The sequence below is a fragment of the Ailuropoda melanoleuca genome, chromosome 1 (genome assembly GCF_002007445.2).
Source record: "Ailuropoda melanoleuca isolate Jingjing chromosome 1, ASM200744v2, whole genome shotgun sequence".
Lineage (NCBI taxonomy): Eukaryota > Metazoa > Chordata > Mammalia > Carnivora > Ursidae > Ailuropoda > Ailuropoda melanoleuca.
In genome coordinates, this window is record NC_048218.1 from 3,678,554 (window position 1) to 3,706,352 (window position 27,799).

The 27,799-nt window shown below is 57.5% G+C and overlaps 1 protein-coding gene across 3 annotated transcripts in view; it reads right to left on the reverse strand.

Moving 5' to 3' along the window:
- Positions 1–27,799, reverse strand: part of UMODL1 (uromodulin like 1) — a 63,128-nt gene that overhangs the window by 19,864 nt on the left and 15,465 nt on the right. For 2 of the 3 annotated variants that reach the window (XM_002922445.4, XM_034655286.1), the window contains exons 6-15: positions 26,919–27,059; positions 18,214–18,468; positions 15,703–15,815; positions 14,039–14,258; positions 9,846–9,983; positions 8,779–9,351; positions 7,420–7,677; positions 5,465–5,577; positions 2,836–3,049; positions 381–518 (exon numbers count right to left, since the gene is read on the reverse strand). In XM_002922445.4, the coding sequence (XP_002922491.2) occupies positions 381–518; positions 2,836–3,049; positions 5,465–5,577; positions 7,420–7,677; positions 8,779–9,351; positions 9,846–9,983; positions 14,039–14,258; positions 15,703–15,815; positions 18,214–18,468; positions 26,919–27,059 (2,163 nt within the window). The remainder of the gene's footprint in view (positions 1–380; positions 519–2,835; positions 3,050–5,464; positions 5,578–7,419; positions 7,678–8,778; positions 9,352–9,845; positions 9,984–14,038; positions 14,259–15,702; positions 15,816–18,213; positions 18,469–26,918; positions 27,060–27,799) is intronic. The other variant, XM_034655293.1, reaches the window with a different exon arrangement.

Sequence of the window (27,799 nt, forward strand, 5' to 3'; positions counted from 1 at the left end):
AGGCCCCATTTAATGGGGAAAGCACTGGGTGGGAAGAAGGGGCTGAGCAGAAACATTTCCCACATGTTGCTTATCACATGGGCCCTAGGGTTTGGAGGTCATCTTCTAGAATCAGAGAATACAGTGGACCTTACGTGTGTAGTTTCTCATCGGAGGCACTTGGAGATACGAGGTGCCACCGAGGAGGCTGGAGATGCATGGGAGAGCGTGAAGGGATACATACGTGTGCACGTACACGCACAGGCACACACGTTAGAAAACTAGTCCAGGACATAAAAATATGTTGACCTCGTTTGGAAAAGAGGCACTTCGCAAACGAACATCCTTAAAAGAACAGATCACCCGACAGTATCTTGGAAAAGGGATTATGGGACTCTCACCTTCACAAGGTCTTCCAGAATATTCCACAGGGAAGCGGGGGGCATCGCCCACGCAGATGCAGGTGAAGGAGCCCAGGGTGTTGCGGCAGGACGCGCCCGGCTCACAGTCGTGCTCCTGGTTCTCACACTCATCATAATCTGCACGACATCAGAAACAAAACAGGACATGGTCATGGGGTCATGGGGCCTGAAGGCACTTCCGTGCCAGCTGTTCACACGACCCCCCACCCTGCATCTCGGGCAGTGGAGTTGAAAATTATGGAGTGACAGCAAAGCTGGCCAGTTCTGGGGAATCCAGGAGACAGGGAGGCACCTGTGTCTCGGCCAGCGTCCAGACGTCTGTAGGGGCCACTGGGGAAGGAGGGTTCCTGGTCCCCCGGCAGGGCGGCAGGGCAGTTCATCAGGGGCGAACAGGCCCCAGCCCCTGGCCTCAGGCCCAGGCAACCCCGCAGAAAGCCTGTCCCCGCAGAAGGCCTTCTGCCCACTTGCTTGCTTTGGTCTCTACGCTCAGCTACCCTTCCTCACAGTGATGCTGGTTTACTGCAGAAAATGGGTAAAATTCGGGCCAGCCTAGCAAAGAGCACAGTCCACACCGAAGCCCGCCTCCCAAGTAGAACAGAGCTTGCACGGTGACGATCCCCTTCCGTCCTTGAAAACACAGACTGTGACGCAGCTCGGGTCACACTGCACCCACACACGCAAGTCCTGCTTTCTTCCCTAACCCGTTTCCGGGATATTTTCTGTCTCAACGAGCCTCACTTTTAATAATTGCATGACAGTCCATGGCACGGATGGGCCACGATTTACTTAATATCTCCCGTTACGGGACTACTGGCCACTCGCAAGCTTCTACTTTTTAAGTAACAGTGAGGGTGGATATCTGTGTGTGAACGACGGTCCGAACTGAGGTCCTTTTCCATAGGCTGAAGTCCTGCGCGCAATCTTCCCAAACCACAGCAGGCGGACATCTGTAAAGCTCTTGGCGAAATCGTCAAACTGATTTCCAGGAGGCACGAGCAAATCCTGTGCCCACCGCGAGGCCCACTCTGGCCCAGGGTGGCCAGTGTTAGGTGTTTCCAGTTAAAACCCCACTGCTTCCAGATGGACCTGAGGACCGGTTTCAGTGGGAATGTCTGTGATTATCGCTCTTGGCTCCTCATTTGCGTCTCTTCTGTCCTGCACTGTCTGCTCACGTCTGGCGTGAACTTACCTTAGTCATAAGGATCAACTCGGTTCTTAGCACCTTGTTATTGACACGTGCAGTCTCTCCCTCTCTTTGGGATGTAATTCTTCACCAGGTCATTCAAACTATGTTGTGGGGGTGTTGCTTCCTTCACCATGGTGCCTTTATTTTGTTTAATATAAAAGGCTGACATTTTTATAGAGTCAAATATTTCAGCCTTTACCCCTCTGGGCTTGTTTGCCTTCTATTTTTATACTTAGAAAATCCTTCTCATTCCAAAAACCAGAAGAATAACTTACATGGTCTCTGACTGTTTTTGTACACGTAACTCTAAGTTTTTTGTCATTTATTTTCAAGTATGCTACGTGCTATGAACTGAATTGTGCCCCAAAAATGCATACGTTGGGGTGCCTGGGTGGCTCAGTAGTTGAGGGTCTGCCTTCGGCTCAGGTCACGATCCCAGGGTCCTAGGATTGAGTCCCACATCCGGCTCCCTGCTCAGCAGCAAGCCTGCTTCTCCCTCTCCCGCTCCCCCTGCTTGTGCTCTCTCTCTCTCTCTCTGCCAATTAAATAAATAAAATCTTTTTTTTTTTAATGCATAGGTTGAAGCCGCAGCTGCTAATGTGACCCTAAGGAGGGACCCTAACCCAACAGGGGTGGTGTCCTTGTAACAGGAGGCACCGGAGCTCCACGCACACACAGGGACAGAGTGAAAAGGTTCTGTCCACACGGCAGAGGGAGGGCCCTGCCCCAGAAAACAAACCCGCCGGCCCCTGGACCTCGGACGTCCAGCCTCCCGAGCTGAGAACGTACACTTGTGTTGTGTAAGCCACCCCGTCTGTGATATTTGGTTACGACAGCTCGAGCTGACAAATACGACTCGAGAGAACGATCTAAATTGCTTTGCCCCTGCTTTTCTTTCCAACGGCTTTTACCGGGATCTCCCCGGAGACCGCACTCGGGAGAAAGTGTGGCCAGCAGTCACACAGGTGACAGAGGAGGCCCGGCGGGACGTGTCCCCGGAAGAGAGCAGCACCTCTGGGCCCCCACGCAGCTCCATGCCAGGATGCTTCCGGCCCTGGCCCTTCAGAAACAACACAGCAGTGATAAGAGAGATGAGGGTCCTTTCTGCTCCCCACTTTCACCTCCTGCAGGGGGGCCCCTAAGAGGAGGTGCACAGGGTGACATCTTCCAAACAAAGGCAGGAGCCGGGCTCTCTCAGCCTCCCTTCCAGAACACGGTGCGTCTCCGTGGGGCCCGGCCTCCACCTACCCTGTATGAAGGTGTCCCCTCTGACCGCCTGCAGCAGAGACGCGCTCTGAAAGGCCACGAGGAACGTGGCGGACACCTCGTGGACATCCACGTCTGCGGTGATGAGCAGGTTAAACTCCACCACGACACTGCCATTGGCGATGCGGGTCACCTTCACCTGGACCTTGCCGGTGTCCACGAGCCGAAGCATGGCGGCTGGCAAGGAAGCCCGCACCTTTAGAGAGACCGCATGTGAAAAGAGCCGCCCACAGAGAGGAAGCCGGGTACCTGACCCCAGGGGCACCGCCTGGGAGTCCGGCCAGCAGCACAAAGGCCAAGGCCAGAGGTCAGTGCTGGGCCCGGGCCCATGTGCCATGTCCCAAGCCCAGCACAAGTGCCTGTGGGTCCTGAGGTCCCAGGAAGAGCCCTGTTCCCCCCCCTCCCTGGCAGAGCACATCTGCTGGCTGGTGCAGACAAGATGTCAAAGCCCTATCCTGGGGGACACATCACACAAGGGGGGTCAGGACAGCATTTAGAATCTGCCATTCTCAGTGCAGAGCCACGGAGGGCAGGTGCTGAACAGGTGGTCGTGGGGGGGATGCCTCGCTCTCACTGAGTGTTTTCTAGAACAATTCCCTTACTCCTAATCCTGTAGAACCACTCCCCCCCCATTCTTCCCCCCACTTCCCCAAAACTGCTTCCTGTGAGCCTTCCTGCAGGGACAGGCCGTTCCTGCCTTGCTTTTCACTCTACCACCGTGGACAGAATCTCCTCCCTGGCCCCGCACAGCCAAAACGCCCAGAGAGACACACGACCATGTCATGGCTTTAAACAGTCCACACAGCGTGAGTCTTCTATGGAAAAGTGCACCCCCAGGGTCCGGCCTCACAGAAAACCTCGCCCTCATCTGGACCCTGCGAGGGCTGGTGGCTCAAGGCACAGGCTCACGGATTCACTTCCCAGCGTTGGTACAGCCAACGTGAGCAAATCTGCTGTCACCCCGCAGGCACCTGGCCACCGTCATCACCACTGGAACAGCTGCCTCTTCTCTGTCTCTGTCTCTCTCTCTCTGTGTCCTTCTCTCTTTTTTTGTCTGGACTTCCAGAGAGCGATCTGTCACAGGCTTGGATTAAAGTCACTTTGGGTTGCATTTCAAATCCGTCTCAAAGCAAAGTTCCAGGCCCCCCGCTAAGAAGTGACACGGGACAAGGCGCCACGTGAACCCACAACCTCCCAAAATTTGTCCTAAATTCCTATAAAAGTGCTACATTGCACAGTTATTTGCTATGCTGAAATTCTAAACAAACCAACAATGGTCCCTAGGAGAGTAATGACATGAAGAGGAAGGATTTGTCAGACATTTGAGTGCAAATGGGGCTGCCGCGGGTGACCCCCAGAGCTCTGCGGGCTGATGCTCAGTGCTGCTGCTTTAAGTATTATGTGCGACCATCACGGAACCTAAAGCAGCCAGGGAATCGGACCGCCAGCAGCTCTTGAATCCATGCACTGCGCCGGGAGCTGGGCACCCAGAGCAAATGAGGCAGACTCCCAGATCCCGAGGAGCCCCAGAGGGACGCTTCCTGGAGGCAGCGGGGCCCATTTCATCAGCCAGTAATGCCTTTCTGGTAGAACAGAATGCGGGTGTCACGCTGGGGTGGGAGCTCGCCCCGCTCCGAGGCCGCGCTGCCGAAGCCCGCAGGGAGGAAAAGCTGACACGGAGGAGATGCCCACGGTACAAACAAGAGCACGAGATCAGGACCAGCGCCTCCTCTGTGCGTCGAAGGGAATCCGACCTCCCGCAAAAAAGGCGGCGGAGCTGCCGCGCGGACTGCCCTGTAACACGACAGCATCTCTGGGAGCGCGCGGACAGCAGCGGAAGCTCCAGGAGGTTAGGGAAAACACCAGCAGCTTTATTCTCGCTCCCCGGGAACGGGACGCCCCCCCACCCCCGGCACCTGAGCGAGTGAATGGATGCGCAACACGTAACCCGTCCGCCTGGCGGAGCGTTACCTGACCGTCCAGCGCAGTCAAGTGCCTGCCCCGCCGCGCACTTGCCCCGAAGCCCCGCCCAGAGAGAGAAGGTCCCGGCTTGCATGATTCCGGGCGCGTAAGGCCTGCGGGGCAGGCCGATCCACAAGCACAGCACCGCGGCGGGTGTCAGGGATGCCGGGGGCAGGGACAGTCGCCGTGAAGGGGCGCTGGGCTTCTTTTGGACGTGAAGGGCATGTTCTGGAATGAGTGGTGACACTTGCGCCACTTCACAAATAAAACCTTAACCACGGCACTGAGCCCTTCTGAAGTGTGAATTTTAGGGTCTGTGAAATAGACGTCAATATTTTAAAACGTTTCCTTCATTAGGCTTTCTGCTCCACGGGGTCCCACCTCGATAAAGGGGGCTTGCTCAACAGCTAATAGTGCGAGGGTGGGCACAGCAGAGGGCCGGGAGTGGCTCCCACCTGCCGATGCGTCTCGCGGCAGACCCAGGGGCGCCAGGCACCCCCATCCCCACCCCCACAGCCGGACTCCCAGCTGCCTTGGGAAATGAGGGCTCCCGAGCCCCTGCCAGTCTCCGTCCTGCTCGGCTGTGAGTGGGATCCTGCCCCCCTCCCTCGGCACATCCCGAAAGGAAGGCGCAGCTTCCCCAGCTCACCGCCCTAAGGAACCGCTCCTGGAAGTCCCGATGCTCCTTGCTGCTGGCATTGCGGAAGGCCTCCACGTACCTGACGTCTGCGATTCTGACTTGGCCTCTGAGTTTCTGGGCCGCTGCAGGACGGAGAATAAACACGTCTGGAACGGTAACGCATTAGACTGCAGTGAAAGCATTAGGGCATGTATTCGGTAGCACGTCTCCATGTCGACGTTTCCCTGGTGGCCGGAAAGAACATGACATCAAGGCTGACGGTGCCCGGCACGCAGAGATGCAGCCCGACCCCAGAGGGCACCGCCCATGGCCTGCGCCCAGAGAGAGAACCTTCTGGAGGCTGTGGAACCAGGCCAGCCCCTCCACTCGCCTCCCTGCCCCTGTACACACATGGCATCCAGGTGATTTACCAGCAGGGACAACTTTGAGAGTGAAAGGAGCCACTATCCATTAATTATGCTGGGGCCACAGGCGTACCCCTGGCTGTCCCAGGCAAATCAAGACATGGGCAGGCCTTGCCCCGCCGCTGTCAGAGCCCGCAGCTCACGGCAGAGTGCCCAGAGGTCCTGATTCTCTTCTCCCTCCCTCTAGAGCACTATTTCTCTGCAGCTTAAGGGCAGTCCCTGCTCAATTAAAATCTGTTCCCTCCACGTGGGGCTTCTGGGAAGCCTTGGTACAAGAATGTGATCCAGGAACATTGCCTGGCCACATCCTGGTGTCCGGCACGGCAGCCACCTCATTCAGTCCTTCACCAGATATCTGTGATGCGTCTGCTATGTGCCCGGTATTCCAGGCAGTGGAGGAAAGGCCAAGGTTCTCCTGGCGGGGGCCGAGAGTCCTCCACCCACGGCTTGTTGCCCAGGCCAAGGACAAACCACAAAGCCATCCCAGGATGCATGGCTGGATGACCCCCAAATCCATGTCCTTGGGGTGCCTGCTGTTGCGGCACCTGAGGGCCACTGGTCCAGACACAACAACTGGGGTGTGCAGCCTGATCTAAGAGCCTCAGTAGCAGGACAGGTGCATAGGTGAGAAGGGACATGTACTCACCCCAGGCACGGGTCACATGCCCACGGGCAGCTCCTCCCTCCAGCAGGTGAGACTGTCCACAGTGATGCTGACAGCCCAGCACCAGCTCTCAGAGGCCACCCTGACTGACGGGTGGCCGACAGTGACCACGCTTCTCCGAGGCTCACCATGAACCTGTCGGAGGGTGTCCTTGCACACCGTCTCCCCTGATTTCCCAGTCCACAGCTAATCAGTACTTTAAGGGACACAAACAGAACCTATAGGCTCTTCTTACTCGCCCCCTCAAGGGCTGTGCTCCCCACCTTGGAGAAACTGCCATCAGCCCTGAGACAGCTGCCCAAGATCTGAGGACCCGTCTGCAACATCAGCCAGCCCTTGGCTGTTCGAGCAAGTTAGACATTCAGGAAAACATCTGGATGACAGGTGCAAAGGAGGAGAAACAAGAGATTTATCTGGACACATAACGACCACAACTGTGATAGCTGAGCTGTCCGACTGTCTGACTTCCCACTGTCTACCTGTCCTTCCTAGAAGCCAAGTCCAGGTCCGCTGAGAGCAGAAAAAATCAATCAGAGGGCGTGCAGAACGCTCAGTACACCAGTACAACACGTGATTTCCTGCAACGTACCCATGGGACATGGGGCAGGGAGGGGCTGCCACCCCTGCGGTCAGAGTCCTGAGTGCTTTGTGCCCCTGCGTTGCCCACAGTCTGCCCCTTGCCTTTCCCTGAAATGCGCTGCCTCCTGGCTGGCCTTCGCAAGCCAGCCCCGTGTGAACACAGCCAGGCATTCATTCCTAGGCCGATAAGAGGGCAGAAACCCAGTCGCTCACAAAGGAATCCCGCTCGTTTGGACCTGAACGCACTGAAAATCGTTCTCATGCTTGTTCCCTCCCCTTAAGAACAAGCGGCAACAAGCATTTCTGAGACCTATTACCTGTCCTCACTTTCAGGCGGGCCTTGGCGCTTCCTGGCCCACAGGCTTCGGCCGCTATCTCGACCAGGTGCAAGACGCCAGGCTCCAGACCCGACAGCGTCAGGCTTGAGTTCCGGGTCTCCAGGTGCACTGCAGGGCTCCGCATGGGGGTCAGGGTGAGCTGGAAGGTGGGGTGCAGGGTGAGATCTGCCACCCATGCCACCTGGAAGCTGGTGCTGGTCACGTTGGAGACGGTGACCCTTTCGATGGGGACAGGAACTGGGAAGTGGATATAAACACCGAGAAGATCGCAATCAATCCAGTGTTTCAAGGAGAGAGGACCAGAGAAGCCTCACCGAACACCAACATCAAATACACTACTTGGGGACACCAGCCGAGGGAAGGCCTATGAAGTCCCCTCCTGCTACAGCCGTGCATGTGGTGCAGGCTCCCCGGACAGCCCTCCTGAGCCCCAGGCTCCCTGGGACGGCCCTCCCACCTCTTCAGTTTGGATTTCTCTCTGCCACTGAGGCCCCTGGTCTTCCCCAGAGCAAACCTCCTGCGCAGATTCTGGGCGGCTCTTCCAGAGGGGGAACCCTCCACCCCTGAGGGGACTCACAGTTGGCCCCTGCTGGGTCCAGAGCCATTCCTGCAGGGTGACCCTGGGGGCGCTCAACAGCACTGGCTTGCTGGGGCTTAAATCTCATCTTGGAAGCTACACTGCTCAGCAGAGAAGCGCACTAACGGAGCCACATTTAACCATTAGTTCTATTTGGATGGACCCAGGGTTGGGCTAGTGCACTGAGCTCACAGCGATGCCAGCGTGACCTCCTCTGTGGGAGCTGCACGGCCAGGCCCCTTTCCTGCGCAGGGCTAGCTCCCAGAGTGCCGCCCCGGGACCTTGGCAATGGCTTAGCCCTCTGCGTGGTGTAAATGTGACTGCTGGGGGTCCACACAGCAGGGAGCCTGCACCAGGCTCAAGGGTACTGCGCTGCTGGGGAGACGTGGGAATGCTGGGGCGTGCAACACTTCTGTGGGATGTCCCGCAGTGCTTAATGGGACACGCGCACTCCACAGGCTCCTCCCAATCCCCGACTTCCTGCTCCTGCCGTGGGCAACCAGAAGGCTTGGGAACAGGAAGGAGAGAAGAATGCATGGGGACCAGGTTCCTGTCCTAACAAGACAGAAGCCACCACCAGGGACCGGGCTGCACTGTACGCCACTTGGCCTAGCCGTCCGATGAGCAATGCACCTGACTCTTCTCAAAGGGCTTTGACTCAATGACTATGTGAGCCCTTGCCAACCAGAGCGCAACTGTTTGCCAGTGTGCTGCAGCCTCAGGGCACATGTCCCCTAGGACACGTCATCCGAGGCACTCACCACAGGCCGGAAGCTTCAGAGACTCGGGCGTGGGGGCTGAGGGCAGGTCTGGGGAGCTGGAGGGCCCAGGGTCCAAGGGCTGCGGCTCTGTGGGGTCCAAAGGTGCTGGTGGTGTATTCCAAGAGGAGAGACTGGCGTGCCACTCGATGTGGTCTGTGGGGCTCTCAGTAGGAGTGGTCCAGAAGGACGGTTCTGTGGTGGAGTTCCTTGCTAACCATCCAGTGGTGTCCAGCAAGCCATTCATGGTCCCAGGAGGGGAGCTGGGGGTTGTCCCCGGAGCCCTGCTGGCTGTCCACTGGCCAGTCACCAAGCCTGGGGCCATTCTGGGCACCTCGTCCTCCACGCCTTGCCCTGTGCTGTTCCTGTCCTGCTTGACCACGCCGCTGCCCCCTCTCCTGGGTGGGGGCCCTGGGGTCTGGGCCTGGCCTGCTGTAGGGGTGCCCCAGGAGTGCCCAGGGCTGGGCCACGAGATGGGAGTCTCCCGGTCAAGGGCTATTGTTCCTGTGCTGAGTGCTGGGGCTGTTACACCTGTTGCTGGAGCCAGGATACCCCCCGTGGGGTTCACCACGTCACCTGCCGAGACACACATCCACTCTCAGAGGGGACATCTGGTCCAAAAACCCTAAGCAAAACCCACCGGATGCCACCCGCGAGCAAGAGCCCCCCGGGGTGGGCCCCAAGTGGGGACACAGGCTGTCTCGTTGGGGGTTACGGGATGAATGTTTAGTGCGGCCCATGTTCACGGCCTCCCACATGCTCTCAGAGCGGGAGGCAGGGCCTCTTTTGACAAATGAGAGCTCTCAGACGTGCCCAGGGCGGAGCGCCTCCTGGATGGCTGCTGAGCTGGGACCTAAGTGCAGGGCTCCGTTCTCGCCGGCCTCAGGGGAATCCATCTGGCCCGTGCGGAAATGCGGCAACTTCTCTAGATCTGTGATCAGTGCAGGGCTTGGTGCCGACCATCGTCACCAGCCTGCCGGACATCACGCGAATAAGGAAAGAATACAGGACAGCAGCCTGCGGATATTAGAAAGGATATAGGATATCGGGTCCCCGGGATGAGAGCGCACCCTCGCAGGCCCGGCCCGCGCGGGAGGGGTGGGCGTCCCGGGACGTCCGGCACCGACAGGTGTAGGAGCCCTCGAGGTTGATGCACTGGGCAGCAGGGGAGCAGTCGTGCCCCAGGCTGTCTGTACACTCGTCCCAATCTGCCAGGGGGGCGGGAGAGACACAGGACAGATCCAGTGAGAAACGGCCAGAAGCTACTGAGAAAACAAAACAGCAACGGAGCAGAGCTCTTCCCAGGCATCTCTGCAGCAAACCGTCGGAGGGATGCAGGCTGGGAGTCAGCGGCGTGCCCTTGGCATCCAGCAGCACCGGGAGGGAGGGAGGCCCCGCACAGAGCCCCCCCCAAAGCCTGTCCCTGACCGAAGACAGCACACCTGCCCCTGTCACCTCCACTGCCGGCTTGCTGATTTGGGGGCAAAGACTAGGGGATGTTGGTTCCTTCTGGAGCAATTAGCACCCACCGGTGTGAATGCATTCCTCTTGTTTATTCTTTGTTCCCAGACTCCCCAAAACGGGATGCTTTCCCTTCTCTCTGATGTGCCAACATCTCCTAACATTTAGCACTTCAACAAAGAAAAATAACCAAGCCCGAAGAGTCTGGTTAAGTATAACATGAACTTCTAGTAACACAGATAAGAATGGCCCTGGAACACCTGCTCCCCAGTCTGGGAAACTAAGAATCCCAAAGACCCCATGTCACTGGGAACCCTTCTGAGCTGAGCAAGGAAGAGTGTTAGGTAAGCGAGTCGACCCCCCCCCCAGGTGCCCCCCGTGCTTGCTCATGCACCACACCCGCCACAGCCTGGTAATTTCCAACCAGCGGCAGCCAGGACTAGCATCAGTCAAACCGTGAAAGCAGGTTCCTGGGGATCCATGTTCCCTTCCTTCTCCTGCCCTCTCCCATCCCCTCTTCCGGTCCCCCCAGTGACCGCCATCCCCACTCTTGTAAGGAAACACCTGAGGGTGTCCCACATCTTGACACGTGACTGACGGACGAAGTGCTACATGTAATACGTGTGATTTAAGGCATGAACGTCTCCAGCTGTATTCCAGGCTCGGAAGAGCTGGGGGGCAGTTTTCCCACACCCCGGAATCCATCCTTCAGCTCCCTGCCTGTCCCACCCGCCCCAGGGGAGCAGGTGGCTACGAACCGAACGGAGTCGTCTCTGCCAGAGGAGAGGGCTGGGGCACCCGCCCGGGCTCTGCTGGGCTGGGCTGGGCTGGGCTGGGCTGGGCGGCCGTGCATGCCGAGGCCGGTCACAATGCCCTTCCGCACCAGCCTCCCCAGAGCTGTAGGGAGAAGGGCCCGATTCGTGCTCGGCGTGCCAGAGGAGCTGGGACTCAGCCCGGATTGAAGGCAGGACAGGGGATGAGTCCAGTTTTGGGAAGAGAAAACCCTCCATCCACGTGCTCTACGCTCCTGCTGTGGTTTTCAGTTTGGCTTCATGTGGGCTTCACGGAAACAGCTCCCTGAGGGACCAGGTTCATCAGCTGATGCGACAGTTACCCCCCCACTCCCCACCTGGGGCTCCTGCACAGGCAGGGCCCTGGTGTCCCGGCCCCGGGGTCTTCCTGGAGCCCTGCCCCACCTCCAGCCTGCAGGCAGCTCGAGGAGTTTTGGGGATGGAGCCCAGGCTGGCCCGGCAGCAGGGCCCTGAGGAGAGCAGAGGTCGAGACCGGAGCTCGCACCACTGAACACCTGGTGGCTATTTTTAGTCGTGGTGAGTCACCAAGCCTTTGCTCTCCTGGCACGCAGCTGGCTAGCAAGCCCAGGGTCAGGCACGACAGCTTCATTGGGTCTTGCATTAAAGCCCCAGGCCAGGTGGTTCTCGAGTTCAGAGGGAGGAGGCAGGTCTGTGGTGAGAGCTGCCGGGTGGCCTTGGCACCTTCTGGACCCGCCAGCCGAGGACGCGGGCAGGGGCCCCGAGCGTGGGGCTGCGCTCTGCTCCTGCCAGCCGCGCAGCTGGGGCGAGGCTGAGCAGGCCCCCGGAGGGCGCGGCTCATAGGAACAGGGCGAGGCTCAGCAAGGGGCACACCCTCCTGGAGGAAGACCAAGGACACGTGGCCACCCAGTGACCCCCCTCCCGCCGCAACAGACGGGCCTCAGGGAGAAGCTGAGGTCATGACAACGTGACCCCCCACGCCGTTGGGACATGTTGACTCATGGCAGGCGAGAGCCCCCAAATCACCCAGGAATGCTCTGAGGCCGCCAACAATAGCATTTCTGTGCGAGCCACAGAGGAGGGGGGCTCTCTGGGCTGTGGTTCATTGGCGTTCTGTGGACTAGCCATGCATGTGCTTCTCCTCCAGTCGGCCGCGCGTGGGGCTGGGGCGCTCCTGGGGAGGGCTCAGGCCTGGGCTGCCTGCCGGAGTGGGGGCTGTGGATGGCAGGGGGAGGGAGGGCTGCCTGCAGGTTCTGGTGACAACAGCCAGCAGTCACTGGGTCAGAAGACCCTGCATGGGGCCAGGTGCCCCCCACCCCAGTCACTGGGCAGAAGAGGGGTCCCAGCCCGGGGGGCCTCCCACAGCCACCCTTCAGCAAACAGCCCACTGTCAGGCAAGGAGCCTACAGGGTGAGAGGTAACTGCTGAGGGGTTTCTGGAACCTCATGCGGACACTTCACATGACCGGCTAACAACCCTAGAACACTAGCGACGAAGGCGCCTCTTCTCTGCATTGCCTCTCGGAGGCCGCCTTCAGACCCCATGAGCTTCCAGGCTGGCTGGAAACCACGGGGCTCATTCGCACACTTCTAGAGGCCAAAGTCCAGAGTCGAGGTGTGGCAGGGCCTCCCTCCCTCTGGGGCTCTGGGAGGGGGTCCTCCCTGCCTCTTCCAGCATCTGGGCTCCCTGTGTTCCCGGGCTCATGGCCTCCAGCCTCTGCCTCCGTCTCCATGTGGCCTTCTCCTGTGTCTGGGTCTCTCCTCCTCCGTGTCTTCTAATTCAGGATCCTCCCCTGATCCGGGATGATCTCAGATCCTTACCTGACTTTTATTTGCAAAAACCCTTCTTCCAAACAAAGTCTGAAGTTCTAGGTGGACATTTCTTTTGGGGGCCACCACTCAACACACTGCAAAGGATCTGGAGTAAACTAAAGCCTGGTGCACAGGGACAGGCTGGGGAGTAGCTGGAAGGGCTGGCTGGGCCACCAGAAGATTGCTCAGAGCTGGTCTCAGGTGGGTCCTGGGGGTGCCTGCCCTGCATTTAGTCCCCGAGCCTAGGTAAGAGGGCCTCCCAGGTGCAGGGGACCACTGCCATCTCCATCCCTGAGGGTGAGTGACAGAGCGGCCCCCAGGCTAAGCAGGCAGGAGTTTTCCAGGTGTGACTTCAGATGTGACAGTCCCATGGCCTTCCCTGCATCCTTGGGGAGGGAGGTTAGGACAACAAGCCAGAACACAGCCAAGCCCAGAGATGACAGCTCGCTCTCGGACACCCCTTCCCCAGACGGAGCCCCAGGCAGGCTCGCGGACGTGGAGGCTGTAGGTGCTCTCAGTGCGGGGAACTTCACCCCCGGGTATGAGCAGCAAAACCTTTCTTACACGTCAGCATGTCTCTCTATCTCACTCTCTATCTCTCCATGTCTCTGTCTCTCTCTGTTTCTCCCCCTATCTCTCTGTCTCTGTCTCTTTCCATGTCTCCATCTCTATCTGTCTCTCCCTATGTCTAGATCTCTGTTTCTATATCTCTGTCTCTGTTTCTCTCTTCTCTACCTCTATTTCTGACTCTGTCTCTCTTCTCCGCACCTCCCCCCAATCTCCTCTCTCTCTGTCTCTGGGTCTCTCCCCCTCCCCTGATCTGTGACTTCCTGCCTCAAGGCAACATCAAGTACAATTACATAACGTCTGGGCCGAGGAACTAGAAGCCCGCATTAGCAGGTGGCAGGGCGGCCGTGTGCTGGGCCCTGACACAGAGTCAGCCCCCAGGGCCCGTCCCCTCCAGGGTCCTCCAGGGCCCTGCCCCACCTTGTGTTCTGGGCCATCTGCGGGAATGAGCTCCCCCTGGGGTCCCTCTCCTGCCTGGAGCAGGGAGGTGTGGGATGCAGATGGGCTTCCAGCTCCCGTACAGGAACATAGAGCAAGGATACGAATTTCATGTACTTGATCAGTTGTTTACAATAAAGCAAACTTGGACCTGCAATAACGTGGCTGGGCCTCTCCGGGGCCTGGTGGCAGGCTTCGGTGTGGAGGGGAACCGACCTTGCACGCGTGTCCCCTGCGGGTCGATCTGGAACACTGTGCTTGCCAGCAGAGGCGGGAGCATGGGGGCCAGCGTGGAGACTCCCACTGGGAACTCGGGGTCCTGAAACGTCAGCCTGAGTGTCACCACCACGCTTCCGGCCTGGAGGGAGACGATCCGCACCGTCAGCTTCCCTCTCCTGTACAGGTCAGATACTGCCGGCGGGAAGGAGTTTTCAACCTAGCGGAGAAGAGGCAATAGCCGCTCAGGGCAGATGCTTCCATGAGCGTCTTCAAAACCGTGAAGCGGGGCCCGTGCGACGGACGGATGGTGCACAGAATCTGTCCCCCTCACAACCAAGACAAGCTGCCCGACAACCAGCCCCTCGAGGCAAGCAGAGACGCCCCAGCTCCCCGCACCCCCATCAGGCCTCCCCAGGGACAGCCGGGCGGGGCTCGATCGCTCTTTGTGAGAATCCACGGGAACCTACAATCGGGCTCGCTGTCACAGAGCAGGAGACACCCTGAAAATCAGCGTGCAGGTAACATGTGTGTGAGACAGACAGACCATGAGTGGCTATTTGGCGACACCCCCTTCCTGGCTGAATCCCCAGGGAAACACCCGCGCAAGCAGGCGCTCAGTGCCAGCATGCCCAGCGCGGGAGGCCAGCTTGGCCCCACCCCATCCCCCCACCATGCCTGCACACGTGTGAGAATCACCAGGCTGGTGAAGGAGGAGAGACACCCTCCTTCCGTCTGTCCCACGTCTACACATCTTGCAAGCAGATGTGCTAACTGCCCTTTTGCTCCAAAGTCTCCTTCGAAGACGTCTGCGGGGTGAACAGCCTCAGGAGAGAGACAGTGGCCCCTTCAGAGCAAAGGGCAGAGTTGTTCACGTCTGCCTCCATAAAGATAGCGTCCCTTTCTGGAGCAACGTTAGGCAGATTTGCTCCTGGCCCTTTACAAGATTCAGTTTCCCTAAGCTCAGAGCTCCTCAGCTGTGACCTGCTGTGTGCACCCCAACCCCGGGCCCCTCCACGTCACCCCTGAGGGACTTGGCACCCAGAGGGAACTGTCACCAGCGTGACACTCCCGCTGCCCGCTCTGCCGTGGGGGATAAAGCCCTCGGTCTCCACCCCAGAAACCCACGTCGTCCACCAGCACCACCTGACAGGAACAGCCTAACTTACCAGTTTGCAGGAAAGATAAAATCTTAGACCATTCATGGTTCTCCACAGTTTAGCAAGTCCCTTTGCTCTCTAATTGGTCTGTCCACCCAAGGGTAGACGGTGTTAGCCACTGGCCTGGTCCTCCCGGGCTGTGTGCTGTTGTCCCCTGCTAGCCACGGAGAGGGATGGACGCCAGGATCCCTGGTAAATGCCTCCCCAGTGCAGCCACTCCAAAGCAGGGGGAGAGATAGATGCCCAGGGCCCCCAAGATGGAAGGTTCCACAGAAAACCCGGCTGCACCATCAAAAGCCCATTTGAACCAAAGCATGGTTTTCAAAGACAGTTGGCCCCAAATCTAGGTTCAGTGCCGCATAAGGGGGAGCGCTTGGGTAATTAGTGCAGGATCTGGCCTGGGGTGGTGCAGTCGCTCAGGAGGGGCTCAGCGCCGGAGCTGGCGCGTGCGGGTGTCTCGCTCGGACGCCCCCGCAGGGCACCGGGTCTGAACTCCGGTTTTACCTCGCCGAGCAGCTGTCGAGAAAAGTCCCGGAACTCGGGGCTGCTGTGATTGAGCAGCTCCTTCGTCACGCTGCGGTTTAGGACGCGGATGGTGACTTCGAAGACGCGGGCATCTGCAACAGCAATAACCCACATTAGCCAAAATCGGTGACGCACAGTCACATGCTTTGCAGGCCCCGTTCCCCAGAAAGTCTCTTCTTCTGGGGGTTGTTTGTTATGTCCTCCATGACACATGGAGGCAGGAGTCCGGGACAGGGAGCTTCGGTGGGGGCCACGGAGGGAAGGACGGTTTACCTCTGTGCTGGAGGGAAGGAGCCTCCCGACATACACAGGCTTCTAAGCCAGAGCAGAGGCCGGCGGGACAGGAGCAGATGTCCCACACCATCAGGAGCCCGGACTCAGCCACGACACACAGGGTCTGAAGGCCCCTCCCGCCATCTGTCACCCCGTGTGGCTGCTGCCTTCCCGTCCCGCTCACACGCACGGCCAGCCAGGTCCTCACACGGGTCCCACCCAGGCCACAGCACTTAGAGACCAATGCACCCCATTTGCCCAGGACTCTCCAGGTGTGTGCCCCGAAAGTCCCACCCGGAGAACCTACTCTGTCCCCAGCAAACCAGTCGGGGCAGTCACCCTGCAAGGGAGGCACCCTTCGCTTGGACATAAGCAAAGCTGGACAAGTATGATGGGGCGGGGAACACGTGTCTCTTTCATCACCGAAAGTGAACCCAACTTCCACCGCAGGTCCCACCACGTCTCTGCTTCTCTGATGACCTAAGAGCTTCTCCCCCCAAAGGAGCAAGTTGAGCCCGAGGCGCAGTTTATCACCACTGTGTGCAGGCACCACAAAGGGCCACAGAAAGGTCGCCAGGTTGTATACTGTGTGTTTCCAGATGAGGGCCCCTCTGGACCCTTGCCCATCTTCAGGGCAGGAAGAGTCCCGATGATGTCAGCCTCGACCCTCCCACAGCACAGATCCTCCTGGTCAGCGCCCACCCATGCCCGGGGAATCCGGATTCTCCACAAGGCTCTGTACCCACTGTGGCCATTATGTCCACCGCCTCCCTAGGTGGCCGGCTCCTATCGCGGCTGAATTAACTAGATAGAGAGCCTGTAAGGTGAATCGAGCTCCTTAACAGAGCAGTGTGCACACAAACGGCATTTTTACAATACGGAGAAGGAAAAGAAAACCAAGGCTGGGGAAAGAAGAGAATTCAGGAGTCTTCTGGAACTTTCCCGAAGGCACGGGTCGGAAAGTTCCCAGGGCATGTCCTGCTAGACAAGAAGTGGCTCGGTACATTATCCTTTCTGAGAGGAGCTGGGGAGAGAGCGGGGGGCGAGGGACAGCAGCGAGCAGGGTATGGGGAGCACTGCGGTGTGCCCTCACTCCCAGGATGACCTAGGGAAAAGAGTGCTCCCTCCACTTACTCCCACAGTACCTGGAAAACAGAATGAGCAGATAAGGCGCTGCCTGCTCCGAAATCAGAAGCCTCATGCCCCAAGGTTTGCGTGTTTCATGGCTGGGGCGGCGGGGGAGCCCTCTGGGTGCCCGTTCTATGAGCTATGACAGTTTAGGAAGAGCCAGCCCCCAATCGGCTCACAAAGGGCAGAGGGCCATGTCCTCAAAGGCCAGCTCATGCCATCCCTCATTCATTCACTGCCCTGGCACTGGCACTAATCTCTACTTGAGACAGACCCCACAGGGTGTCACATGCCGTGGTATCTGTGCTCTGTCCCCAGACCGGCATATCTGGGCACTCCACCGTCCCCAGCCAGCAGCCAGCTCAGGATACAGCTCCCGCCCCCAGCGCCAGACCTGACCGAGGCCTGCCCCACTCAGGGACCACCGGGCCAGGCCGAAAGGAGACAAGAGTCATGGGACGGGGCAAGGTCAGCTCCCTGCAGAGCCCCACCCCCCACCCCAGCCACACCCACTGCCCTTTCCAGAGCTGACTCGCTGGTTCACGCCCATAACGTGTTTGTTTGGGTGAGAGGAAGCTGCTTCATGGACCCATCCGGGGGCACTGCGTTAGCTGGACAGGTTCCTCATGTGGGACATGAAACAGGCCCGTGAGGATTTCCGATGATGCTCAGCTCTGGTCTGGGAACTCAGCCCTGGGAATTCGGTGTCACAAGAGCTCTTTCAGGGCACGAACATCGCGGCCGTGTTCGCTTTATTACACTTCTTCTCCGTGCTCTCTGACTGCTAAGTCCTTCTAACCAGAAGATGGGCTCCCCGCGGTCCCTGGTCACCTCAGGTGCGAGAGCGAGCCCCCCGGACAGGACGAGATGTAGGGGCGTGAGGGGAGCCGTGAAGACCACAGACAGCCACCACGGCACCGCTCTGAGGACGCAGAGCCCCGACCGCCCCCCAGGGAGGGTGGCACCAGGCCGGCGACAGCCTCTGCCCTGAGAATAGGGCGAAGGAGCATGTGCATCTCGGGGCCAACAGGACGAAGGTGGGTCCACAGACTCCCAGGTGACAAGCGGATCACGTGCCAGCGCACTTACCTGTTCTGACAGTCAGCGTGGCTGTGACATTGGCCCCGCACGCCTGGTAGCTGGTCTTCACCACATACAGCTCTCCGGCCTCCAGCCCGGCCACCTGCAGGGTCCTCCCCGTGGTCCTGGCGCTCCGGAGGAGCTCCCCCGCCTTGTAAACCCGCACGAGGAACGTGCGGGGCCGGGTGGAGTTTAAACTCCAAGACACCCGGAAGCTGCTGCTGGTGACGTTGAGGGTCACGTAGTCCCGGACGGGAGGGCAGTCTGTGAGCACAGAACGAGTGAGATCAGCAAACCAAAGCAAAATCCATCAGTGGGAAAACGCCAGACTGCGACAGAACACTCCTGCACAGCAAGGGAGACCACCCATGAAGTGAAAAGACAAGCTACAGAACAGGAGACGATATTCACAAATCATACGTCTGATAAGGGGCCGATACCCACGACGTGTAAAGAACTCCTACAACTCAATAGCAAAACAACAAAACAAACAAAAAAACCCACAATCCAATTAAAATACGGGCAAAGGATCTGAACAGACATTTCTCCAAAGAAGACATCGGATGGCCAACAGACACGCGTGCTCGCCATCACTGGTCGTCAGGGAAATGCAGATCAAAACCACAAAGAGATGCGGCTTCACGTCTGTCCCAACAGCTAAAAACAAAACCACAAGAGACGAGATGCTGGCGGGAAGGAGACAGTGGGGAGCCCTCCTGCGCCGTTGGTGGGGAATGGGGTGCAGCCACTCTGGAGACAGTGCGGAGGTTCCTCAAAACATTCAAAATAGGATGACCATAGGGTCCAGCAGTCCCACTGCCAGGCACGCAGCCACAGGGATGGAGACCACATGGCCCGGATTCTCCCAGCCTCCGGAGGACACCTGTGGCCGCCTCCATCCGGGGACACTGGCTCTGGACTTCTGCCCTCCAGGGCAGTGACAGGGTCGGGTGCTGTGGTTTTCGGCACCTGGCCCATGCTGCTTTTGTCAAAGCCGTCCAGGAACTGAGCTCTTCTTCTGCTAGCTTTCAAGGCCACAACTGGCAGGACGGTGCCACGTGTTGGAAGGTCTTGATGGGGCTGCCCGTCAGCCATCTTCCAACATTCAAAGGCTGATCCCACCTCTGTGACCCGGAGAAAATGGTCCTTCGACCCCTTCCCTCTGACATGGATTTTCCTCCTTCAGTCACAGGACACCTTCTCGTTGCCCGCTAGCTTTCCGACATATTCCTCTTAAAATGTGTCCCCAGAAAATACTGTTTGACTCTTGACCCTGCGTGATCCGAGGGCACTGCTACCTGAGGCCTCCCCATCCTGCAGCCGTGAGCCAGACCTGGGACCTGACGTTTGTCTGGGCAACGCACATCGTCTTCCCTGTGTCCACGGGTCTGGACCCCCGTTTCTTCCGGGCAGCCCTGACCCATCTCTGGCGAAGCAGTTCGGGGGCTCCTGGGGATCCTGCCTTTCCTGTGGTCTCCCGGGGTGGCCTCTGCTCCTCTTTTCCTTCGAGCCCGTCGGCTTGACTCCTGAAGCTTGGAAAGGTAGAAATGCTGAGGATTCGAGCCAAGGTTCTGAGCCTCCAATTGTCAGAAGCCTGACTGCCGGTGAGGAGTGTTGGCACGGGTGAAGCGAACGGCTGCTTCTCGCCGGCCCTGGCTGTCTCTCCCGCTGGCAGCCCTGCCCTCACCAAGCGCCAGGCTTGGGAGACGGCTCTTCATGGAGCTGAGTAGCTATTAGGTGCCAGCTGGGAAGGAGACCATGTCGGAAGGAGTGAGGGTGACCTTGAATACAGTTCCACCTGATCCTAAAAACAGAACGTGTTCCCGGAATAGCAGGCGGGAGCCGTGAGGTATATCTGATGACTTTTGTTTTGTGCAAGAATCCAGCTGCCTTGCATGTCATTAATTGGATGACTAATTTCACTAGAAAAGCAGCTGAAACTTGTGCTGGATTTTCCACGGGTTTGTACCTCCAAACCCTTCCAGCAGATTGCTCATTTATATTAGCCTCTAAATGGAAAACACATGCTGTTCCCCTTAGCAATTGGGATTCACTGACATTCTGATCTGGAAACTGTTTGTCTTTTCTGCCTATTAGAAGTGAGGTCGGGGGTGCAGCTTTTCCTAGTGCTGTTTCGCTCTCGAGCAGCCCCTTATCTTGAAGGAATCTTGCAACTCAGGACGTCGAGTAGCATGGCACAGTGTGGCTGGCAACATTCCTAACTATACATAGTCTAATATTATATCAGATTGCTAGCCAGGGTATTTTCAGTTACTGTATTCCAACCTTCTCTGCTCGCTGACGGGACAGGACTCTCCCCCGGAGGCCAAGTACGGGAGAGGTAGGGTGGTCTGTGCGAAGCTCTGTGGGCACATTTGCGCACGGAGGGTGGGCTGACGTCTAGTCAGACTCCAGAGTCGTGACGCAAACCAGAGGAGTGTTTTGTTGATAGAAGTGCAGCCGGCAGGTGAATTTCTTTAACATCCAGGGACCTAGGAATAGCCACCACCCCAACGTGCCTTTTCACTCATTGACAAATATTGGTTGAGTGCCTACCGTTTGCCAAGTGCAGAGGCTCACTGGCAGTGACCAGGAGACAAGCCTCCTCACTCCACAGAGCTTCCTCTGCTGTGAGATGGAACATTCCAGTAGGAGAGGACTGACCCTGGACGCCTCCCGCTCATGCAGCAGTGCTGGGAACCAGCCCGCTTCCCAGCATCAGCTCGCGGCCTTGGCCCCTTCCCCACAGCAGAGCGGGAAGAGTCAGTCAATCATCACCCCGTCAGCTTCGGCATCAGCAAAGAGAAAGCTCCACTGCTCTGGAGTGCTGGCCGGCTCCTGGCCCTACGCACCGATGTGGGGGGAAGGGGCATGGCCACTGGGCCACACGCGCCCTGTCAGATGCTCCGTGGCCGCTCTGGATCGGAAACAGATAATCCAGGATGAGAGCAGTGCCCTCCAGCCAGCGCGCCCTAGGAAACGTGGCCTCGGCGGTGGACAGGGCCTGGGCTGTTAGAACCAGCTTTGGGACCGTGTACCAATAGCTACCTTCCTTTACCTGGCGTTTCTCTTCTGAAAATGAGCACAATACGGGCAGGTGCCTCCTGGGGGGTGGGGGGGGTGGTCCTAAGGGTTAAATGAGGTGAGACCATAAATCACTTATTACAAAGCCCCAGGGAGCGTTAAGTGCTAAGCAGCTCTTGGCCCTGTTGTTATGAACAAAGGGAGGGTCCTCACTGTTCTGTCCCTTTCAAAGGGAATATGAATTAAATGACTGACTCAAACTCCATGATAACAATGTGCTCCATAGCCACTTCACAATGTTAACGAAAGTTCTGGTTTTCATGGCAGAATGGTGGAAGCAAGCTAAACGCCCCCCACCTTGAGGAAAAGAGCAGAGTGTCATATCACTGCTATAGATGATTACAGGGGTCCCCCTTATCCGCGGGGGATGCATCTCAAGGTGGCCAACGCCCGAGCCCCGGGTAGCACCATATATGTGTCTGTATCCCGTCTTATGATAACAGAACTCATGAACAGGCACGAGAAGAGATCAGCAACAGGAACGAACAAAGTCCAATTCTACCAACATGCTGAAATGAAAGTTACATGAATGTGGTCTCGCTCTCAAAACCTCTCGCTGCCCCGCGCTCACCCTTCTTGTGATGACAGGAGATGACAAAACACCTGCATGACGAGGGGAGCGAGGTGAGTCACGTGGGTGTTGTGACCTAGGGTTAGGCTGCTGTTGACCTTCGGACCACACGTCAGAAGGAAGATCACAGGCTTCCCATGCTGCGGTGGACGGTGGGTAAGTGACCCCGTGGAAACCCCAGGGAACATGAAACTGCATGTAAGGGGAACCACTCTGTTACTCCACCATCGAAAATCCTAATTATGAAGACGAGTTGGCTTCCAGAAAACTTCATATGACATAACAGTGAGTGAAGACAGCAGGATACAAAACTGTATGGACAGCAGGATTTCAACAGCATAAAAAATCGAGCAGGGAGCAGGGGGAAATAAAAACAGTGTGCTGGGCCGCCAAGAGGGCCTTTACCTTCTTCTGCTGGTACAAGTTGTTAAAGTAATAAACCAGGTTCCGGAATGGACTCTCCACGGCCACATGGAGTGGGCTGAATCTGCCGCTAGGCTGTGCCATCGGAGAGGGGGTGCCGAGGCATCACAAGGTGCCCTGTCCTACAGCCTCTTCTCCGGCCCACCCTGCCTGCAGTTCGTGCCCCGCTGTCCTGGGGGGGCCTGTCCCCACCGCGCCCACTGTCCCATCACCAGCTGCTGCTCCCGGGTACCCTGGCAGACCTGCTGGCTCCCTGCTTTGTGCCCTGCACCAACTCCATTAGACCGGGATCAGCTGCTCCACAAAGGAGGAAGCCCACGGGACAGGGCTGCACCCCACAGTGTACCGCTCACGTGGAGAACATCTGTGGCACCTCAGGCCCAGGCTCCTTCTCTGTCTTCACTCCCCCATCGCTAGGGTCTAACCTCAAGGTCCCCATGTGGCTCAGATGGCGAAAAGGGCCTAGGCCACCCTACTGCTGAGTCCAGCCTGATCTCAGCAGGGCCAGTACCCTCAGGCAGTCTTCCCAACTCCCGTAGAGACGTCCACTCTCTCTCATTGGCTAAGATGAGTCACGTGGCCACCTCACCTGCCAAGGGGGTAGAGAAATGTAGTCTCTGCAATGGGCACATCTCCACAGAAAACTCCCAGTTCCATCACTAAGGAAGGACAGACGGGGTTCGGGGTCTGCACGACCCCTCTGGTCTGTTCTCCACCCAGCAGCAGAGCGCACCTGGACACAGGTGCGTCAGGTCATCCCGTCTGCCGCTGGGCGCCCTCTGGAGTCCCTTACTCAGTCTCTTACTCAGAGGACAGTCCTGCCAAAGTCCTGCTTGCTCCTCTCCTGCCACTGAGCCCTCAGGAACAGGGACAACCCGTATCACGGAAGAACATGACAGCACCTACGACGTATGAAGCAGTCTTGCCAAGAAAAGGTCAAACCTGAATCTGAATCTGATGTTACCTCTGCATTAGGTTCTCTGTTTTTTTAAACTCAATTCGCCAACGTATAGCACGTCATTAGTTTCAGAGGTAGCAGTCAGTGATTCAGCAGCTGCGTGTAACACCCCGGGCTCATCACATCACGTGCCCTCCTAATGCCCGTCACCCAGTTAGGGGTTCTTAACCTGGATGGGATCGTACACAGACGTCAGGGGTCCAAAAATGTAGATGAGAAAACGATTCTTTATTTTTACTAGGATCTAACTAGAATGTAGCCTTTCCTTTGGTCGTGACTTTGGTGCCGGCAGAAACCACTGAAGTCTCGTACCACAGGACAGACAGTGTGGCCTCTGTGAGCATCATCTGTGCTCATCTCTCCCACTGCTGAACTGCACGATTTGGTCAATGCACGAACATGTGCACAGCTTACAACTCAGTTTGGGCTCTCCCAGAAGCAGGCCCTGAGACCAGGATTCTCAAGCAGGTACTTCAGGAAATCTGGGCAGTAAAGGGGGGACACTGGACCAGGTTCCTCCAGGAATCTCTGGGACATGAAGGCTGCTGGTGGGGAGACAGTGCAGCCAAGTCCAGCGATGGACCGTTGACCGAAAGAGAGGGGATGGCCTGGCTTCAGGCAGCTGCGTCACTATCTGGGGTCATGACATTTTGACAGCTGTGTCTCAGGATGGTCGGTCTGCTCGGTCATCATGCATATTTGATGCATGTGGGAACATTTTAGGAAGGGATCCATTGGCTTCATCAGATGAGCCATTAAAGGAAAAGCCAACTGTGGTTTGGAAAATCCAGAGACTGGGGACAGGTTTTGAGGGCCCCTGGATGCCAGCTGGCAGATCCCAGCTTACGGGAAACTCAGCTGGGGGAAGGGGCGCCGGATCCTCCAGCAATTACAAGGAGAAACGGGAGAGGGAAACCCCCAGACGACAATTCAAACAAACTGTCAAAAAGTTACGATGGTGATGGGACAATGAGACATGTCAGCAGACTGGGTGTTTGATGAGATTAAGGAGCTGTGGTTTTGGGTTTTTAAAGGATGATATGATCCAGTATTTGGGTTTTTTTAAATCTCTCTCATCTCCTAGAGATACATCCTGGAGTGTGACCGATGGAGTGATATGTTGAAGGAGGTTCAGAATAATGAGGCTGGGGGCAGGCAGCATATGGGGACAGAGACGGAGCAAGAGGGGTCCCCAGGGGGTCAGCAGACATTCATCACACTCCTCTCTGGGCTTGTATTTGCCTACGAGTTTCCAGAATAAAGACTTAAGAATCTCCGTGGCCTTATCACACCTTGCAGAGTGGGTCCCACCGGGTCCTGCCCCTGTCCCCAGCCCCCTCCTCCGTGCTCCATCCCCACCACCTCCTGGTTCCTGGACTCCACCGTGAACACGCCTCCACTGGGGCCTGACCTCACTCCATGTATGAGTTTCCCGAAGCTGCTGTAACAAATTGGCACAAACGTAGTGATAAAACAAGAGAAATCCACTCTTACAGCTCTGGCGGTCAGCAGTTGAAGACGCAGGTGTGGGCAGTGCTCTGCTCCTCCCAGAGACTCCAGGGGAGAATGCAGACCCTGCCTCCCGCAGGCTCCGTGGCCAGGGGTCCCTTCACCTTCAAAACCACGCACAGCACCTGTGTGCCCTCTGCTTCCCTCGACTGTCTCCTCTCCCTGCCTCTGAGCCTCCTGCCTCCCTCTTAGAAGGAGCCTGCGGTGACACCGCCCCCACAAGGAATCCACCACCGACCCCAGCTCGAGACCCTTAGCTAATCCCATCTGCAAAGCCCCTTCTGCCGTGAGAGGGCAGCTGCAGGCCCTGGGTCAGCATGGGGACAGCTTTGGCTTGTGTTTTTCAGCTACTGCACTCCTGCCTTGTGGGCTCACTCCCGACTGCACTCTGGTCTCTGCCCAAAGACCACCCTGTCCAAGGGCCAGCCCCGGCCACGGCATCTGAGACCACACCTGAGGCCCCACCCCGCCCGTCACTCTCCTTCGTCTTGGTAGCCCAACCACTGCCCCACATTTGGAATTTGTCCACATCTGTGTTGTCTTCCTCACTGAAATGGGAGCCAAGGGAGCACGGGCTCTTGGACAGGAACAGTCCAGAACAGTGCCTGGCGTGTAGCAGACACTCGTTAAAGTGTGTCGCATACACGGATGAATGAGTGAAAGAATGAAGGGTAACCTGACCCTCACTGCTCCCTCCACGTGAGCTGGGGTTCCAGCTGCTTATCCCCCACTCACCACCCCAGCTGCCCCCAGGGGCCAGCACCTGGGGCTCGCCACCTACAGACACCCCTGCAGGCTGTGGGCGCCGTGCCTGCCCTGAGCCGCATACCAGAGCAGCTGCAGGTGACTGTCATCACCAGCTGGGGACAGCCTGCGGGGAGGGGGAGAAGACGGTCCAAGGACGGCCTCGCAGAGGAGGGAAGGCTGGACCTGGGTCCCAGAGCCGCCAGAATTAGCCAGGGTCTCTCCCCACCAGCACACAAATGTGCTTTGGCATCTGCCATCTTTTGAAAAGGCCCTCCTGAGAGTCCAAGCCTCCTCCGGGTCTGCTCGTTGTCTGAGCCTCTTTGGGGGACACATCTGTGAAGGATGGTTCCTTCTTGACCCCCGGAGGCTCTTTCCCGCCTTGCTCCTGCCTCGCCCTGGCAATGTGTCAGCACCTCGTCCCACAAGGACTCCAGGCCAAGCCCCCCTTCCCTTCTCCCAGCCATGCCCATAGCATTCGTGCCAGCTAGATGCAGGCGCCCCAGAGTTATGCGTGTAGCGTGGCCCCCTCAGAGCTCCAGCACCAAATATCCAGCTCTGTCAGCACCTGACATGGACCCTTGATTCCATCCCCATCTCACTTTAAACTACCATCATCAAAGACAACGCTGATAACCCTCGCCACCCCTACTCACCCGGGCATCACCACATGTTCACAGTTCAACCAGGACGTGGGCGTGCTGCCTCATCCCCCTTCCTCTCCTCCATCGAATTTATCAGCAAGTCCCAAGGGCTTATTTCCAATGGATACCTTGATTCCACCTCTCCACACCACCTTCCGCCCCCAGATTCCAGCGCTCTGCTGATGGATGCTATAGCACTTTTAAAACGCAGCCACTTCTTACTAGAAGTCCCCTGAAGGCAGAAGCCAAACACATAGACCCAGTGCCCGGTACACACCTGTCACATCCCCTGACCTGCCTGGACCAGAGCTAGCCATTTGCTTGTCGGTGTCATCTAGGTCAACCATGTGGTCACAGGGACAGCTCAGATCAGTCCAGCCTAAGTACTGATCATGTCCCCTTCACTCTCGGAAGGGTCCCGATTTAAGCAATAAGCTATATAGGCATCTTCCTAGCATGCCAAGCCTGGAAAGCATCTGGTGTGTTCTCTACTGAGTTTCCCAAGAGCAAAGGTTGTGACCTATTTGTACACGTTTCTACTACCAGCATCCAGTGCCGTGGACAGCACATACACAAACATTCACTAACTCCAAGGACGAGTGCAAGAAGAGCTCTCTATGTGATCCAGTATGCAGGAAAGAACTAAGGGACTTTCCTCGGAACACAAGCCAGTCATGCCGTCTCTGCAAGACACGAGGATCTCTGTGGCCTGTGGACCATTTAGCCTGAGCAGATCCCCTTCTGCCATGCCTCCCCCAGCTGGGAGGGCCTGGTTGCTCACCTCCACACGTGCGGTTCAGCTTTTGGGGAGCCGAGGCCGGGGGCTCGGGATGACAGGTACACTGGGATGAGCCCTCCACGTTCAAACACTGCTCCGTCCCAGAGCAGGCACTGAGCTCCTCGATGAAGCATTCGTCGACATCTATGGACAAGAGGAGTATGTGAGACACTCATCACAGCCCTAACCACCTAGTCATTCACGTTAACCTCCAGATAGGCGTCACATGGGCTGAAGAAGTGGCTTGGGCAGTGGTCCCAGGGTAACTTCTGGAGCCCTGTCTTAGAGAGCCCCTGGGCCCACAAGGTGCCTTCACCCATGCCGGTGGCCCATGTCTCAGGCATGCGGCACCCCCACTTTATAGCGCCATGTGCTGGGGGGGGCTGCTGCCACCAGCGAGTCTGAAGGGTCATGAAATGATGGGGTCTGAAACTCCTGCCCAAGAATAAACCTTGTGGACAGGCAGTTCTCTGGACCAGAAAGAGAATGGAGCCTCCCCTGGTGTTCAGAAGAGCCCTGTCACTCTCCTGTAACAGTCGCACAGTCTGGCAGGACACCAGCCCAGACAAGGGTGCTTCACTACCAGGATAAAATGAGACAAAACAAGGCCACGTCACAATTTTACCTAAGCTGGAAAGGAAACACAGACACCGAGTCACCTGCAAACCACCACCCCACTCGCTTGGCCAAAATGAGTGACTGTTAGTTCTTTACCAATTATGGCTTATCTTTGTGCTGGCGGTCCCCTCCTTCTAGACAAGACTTGCTGAGACACCCAGTCTTAGCATTGCGCCCGCTCTCCGAGAGGGTCCAACGTAGAACGAAGCCCCATTTCCTTAGATTCTCCCCCAACTGTCCTCTAGTAGACTCCCCAACACCCCCTA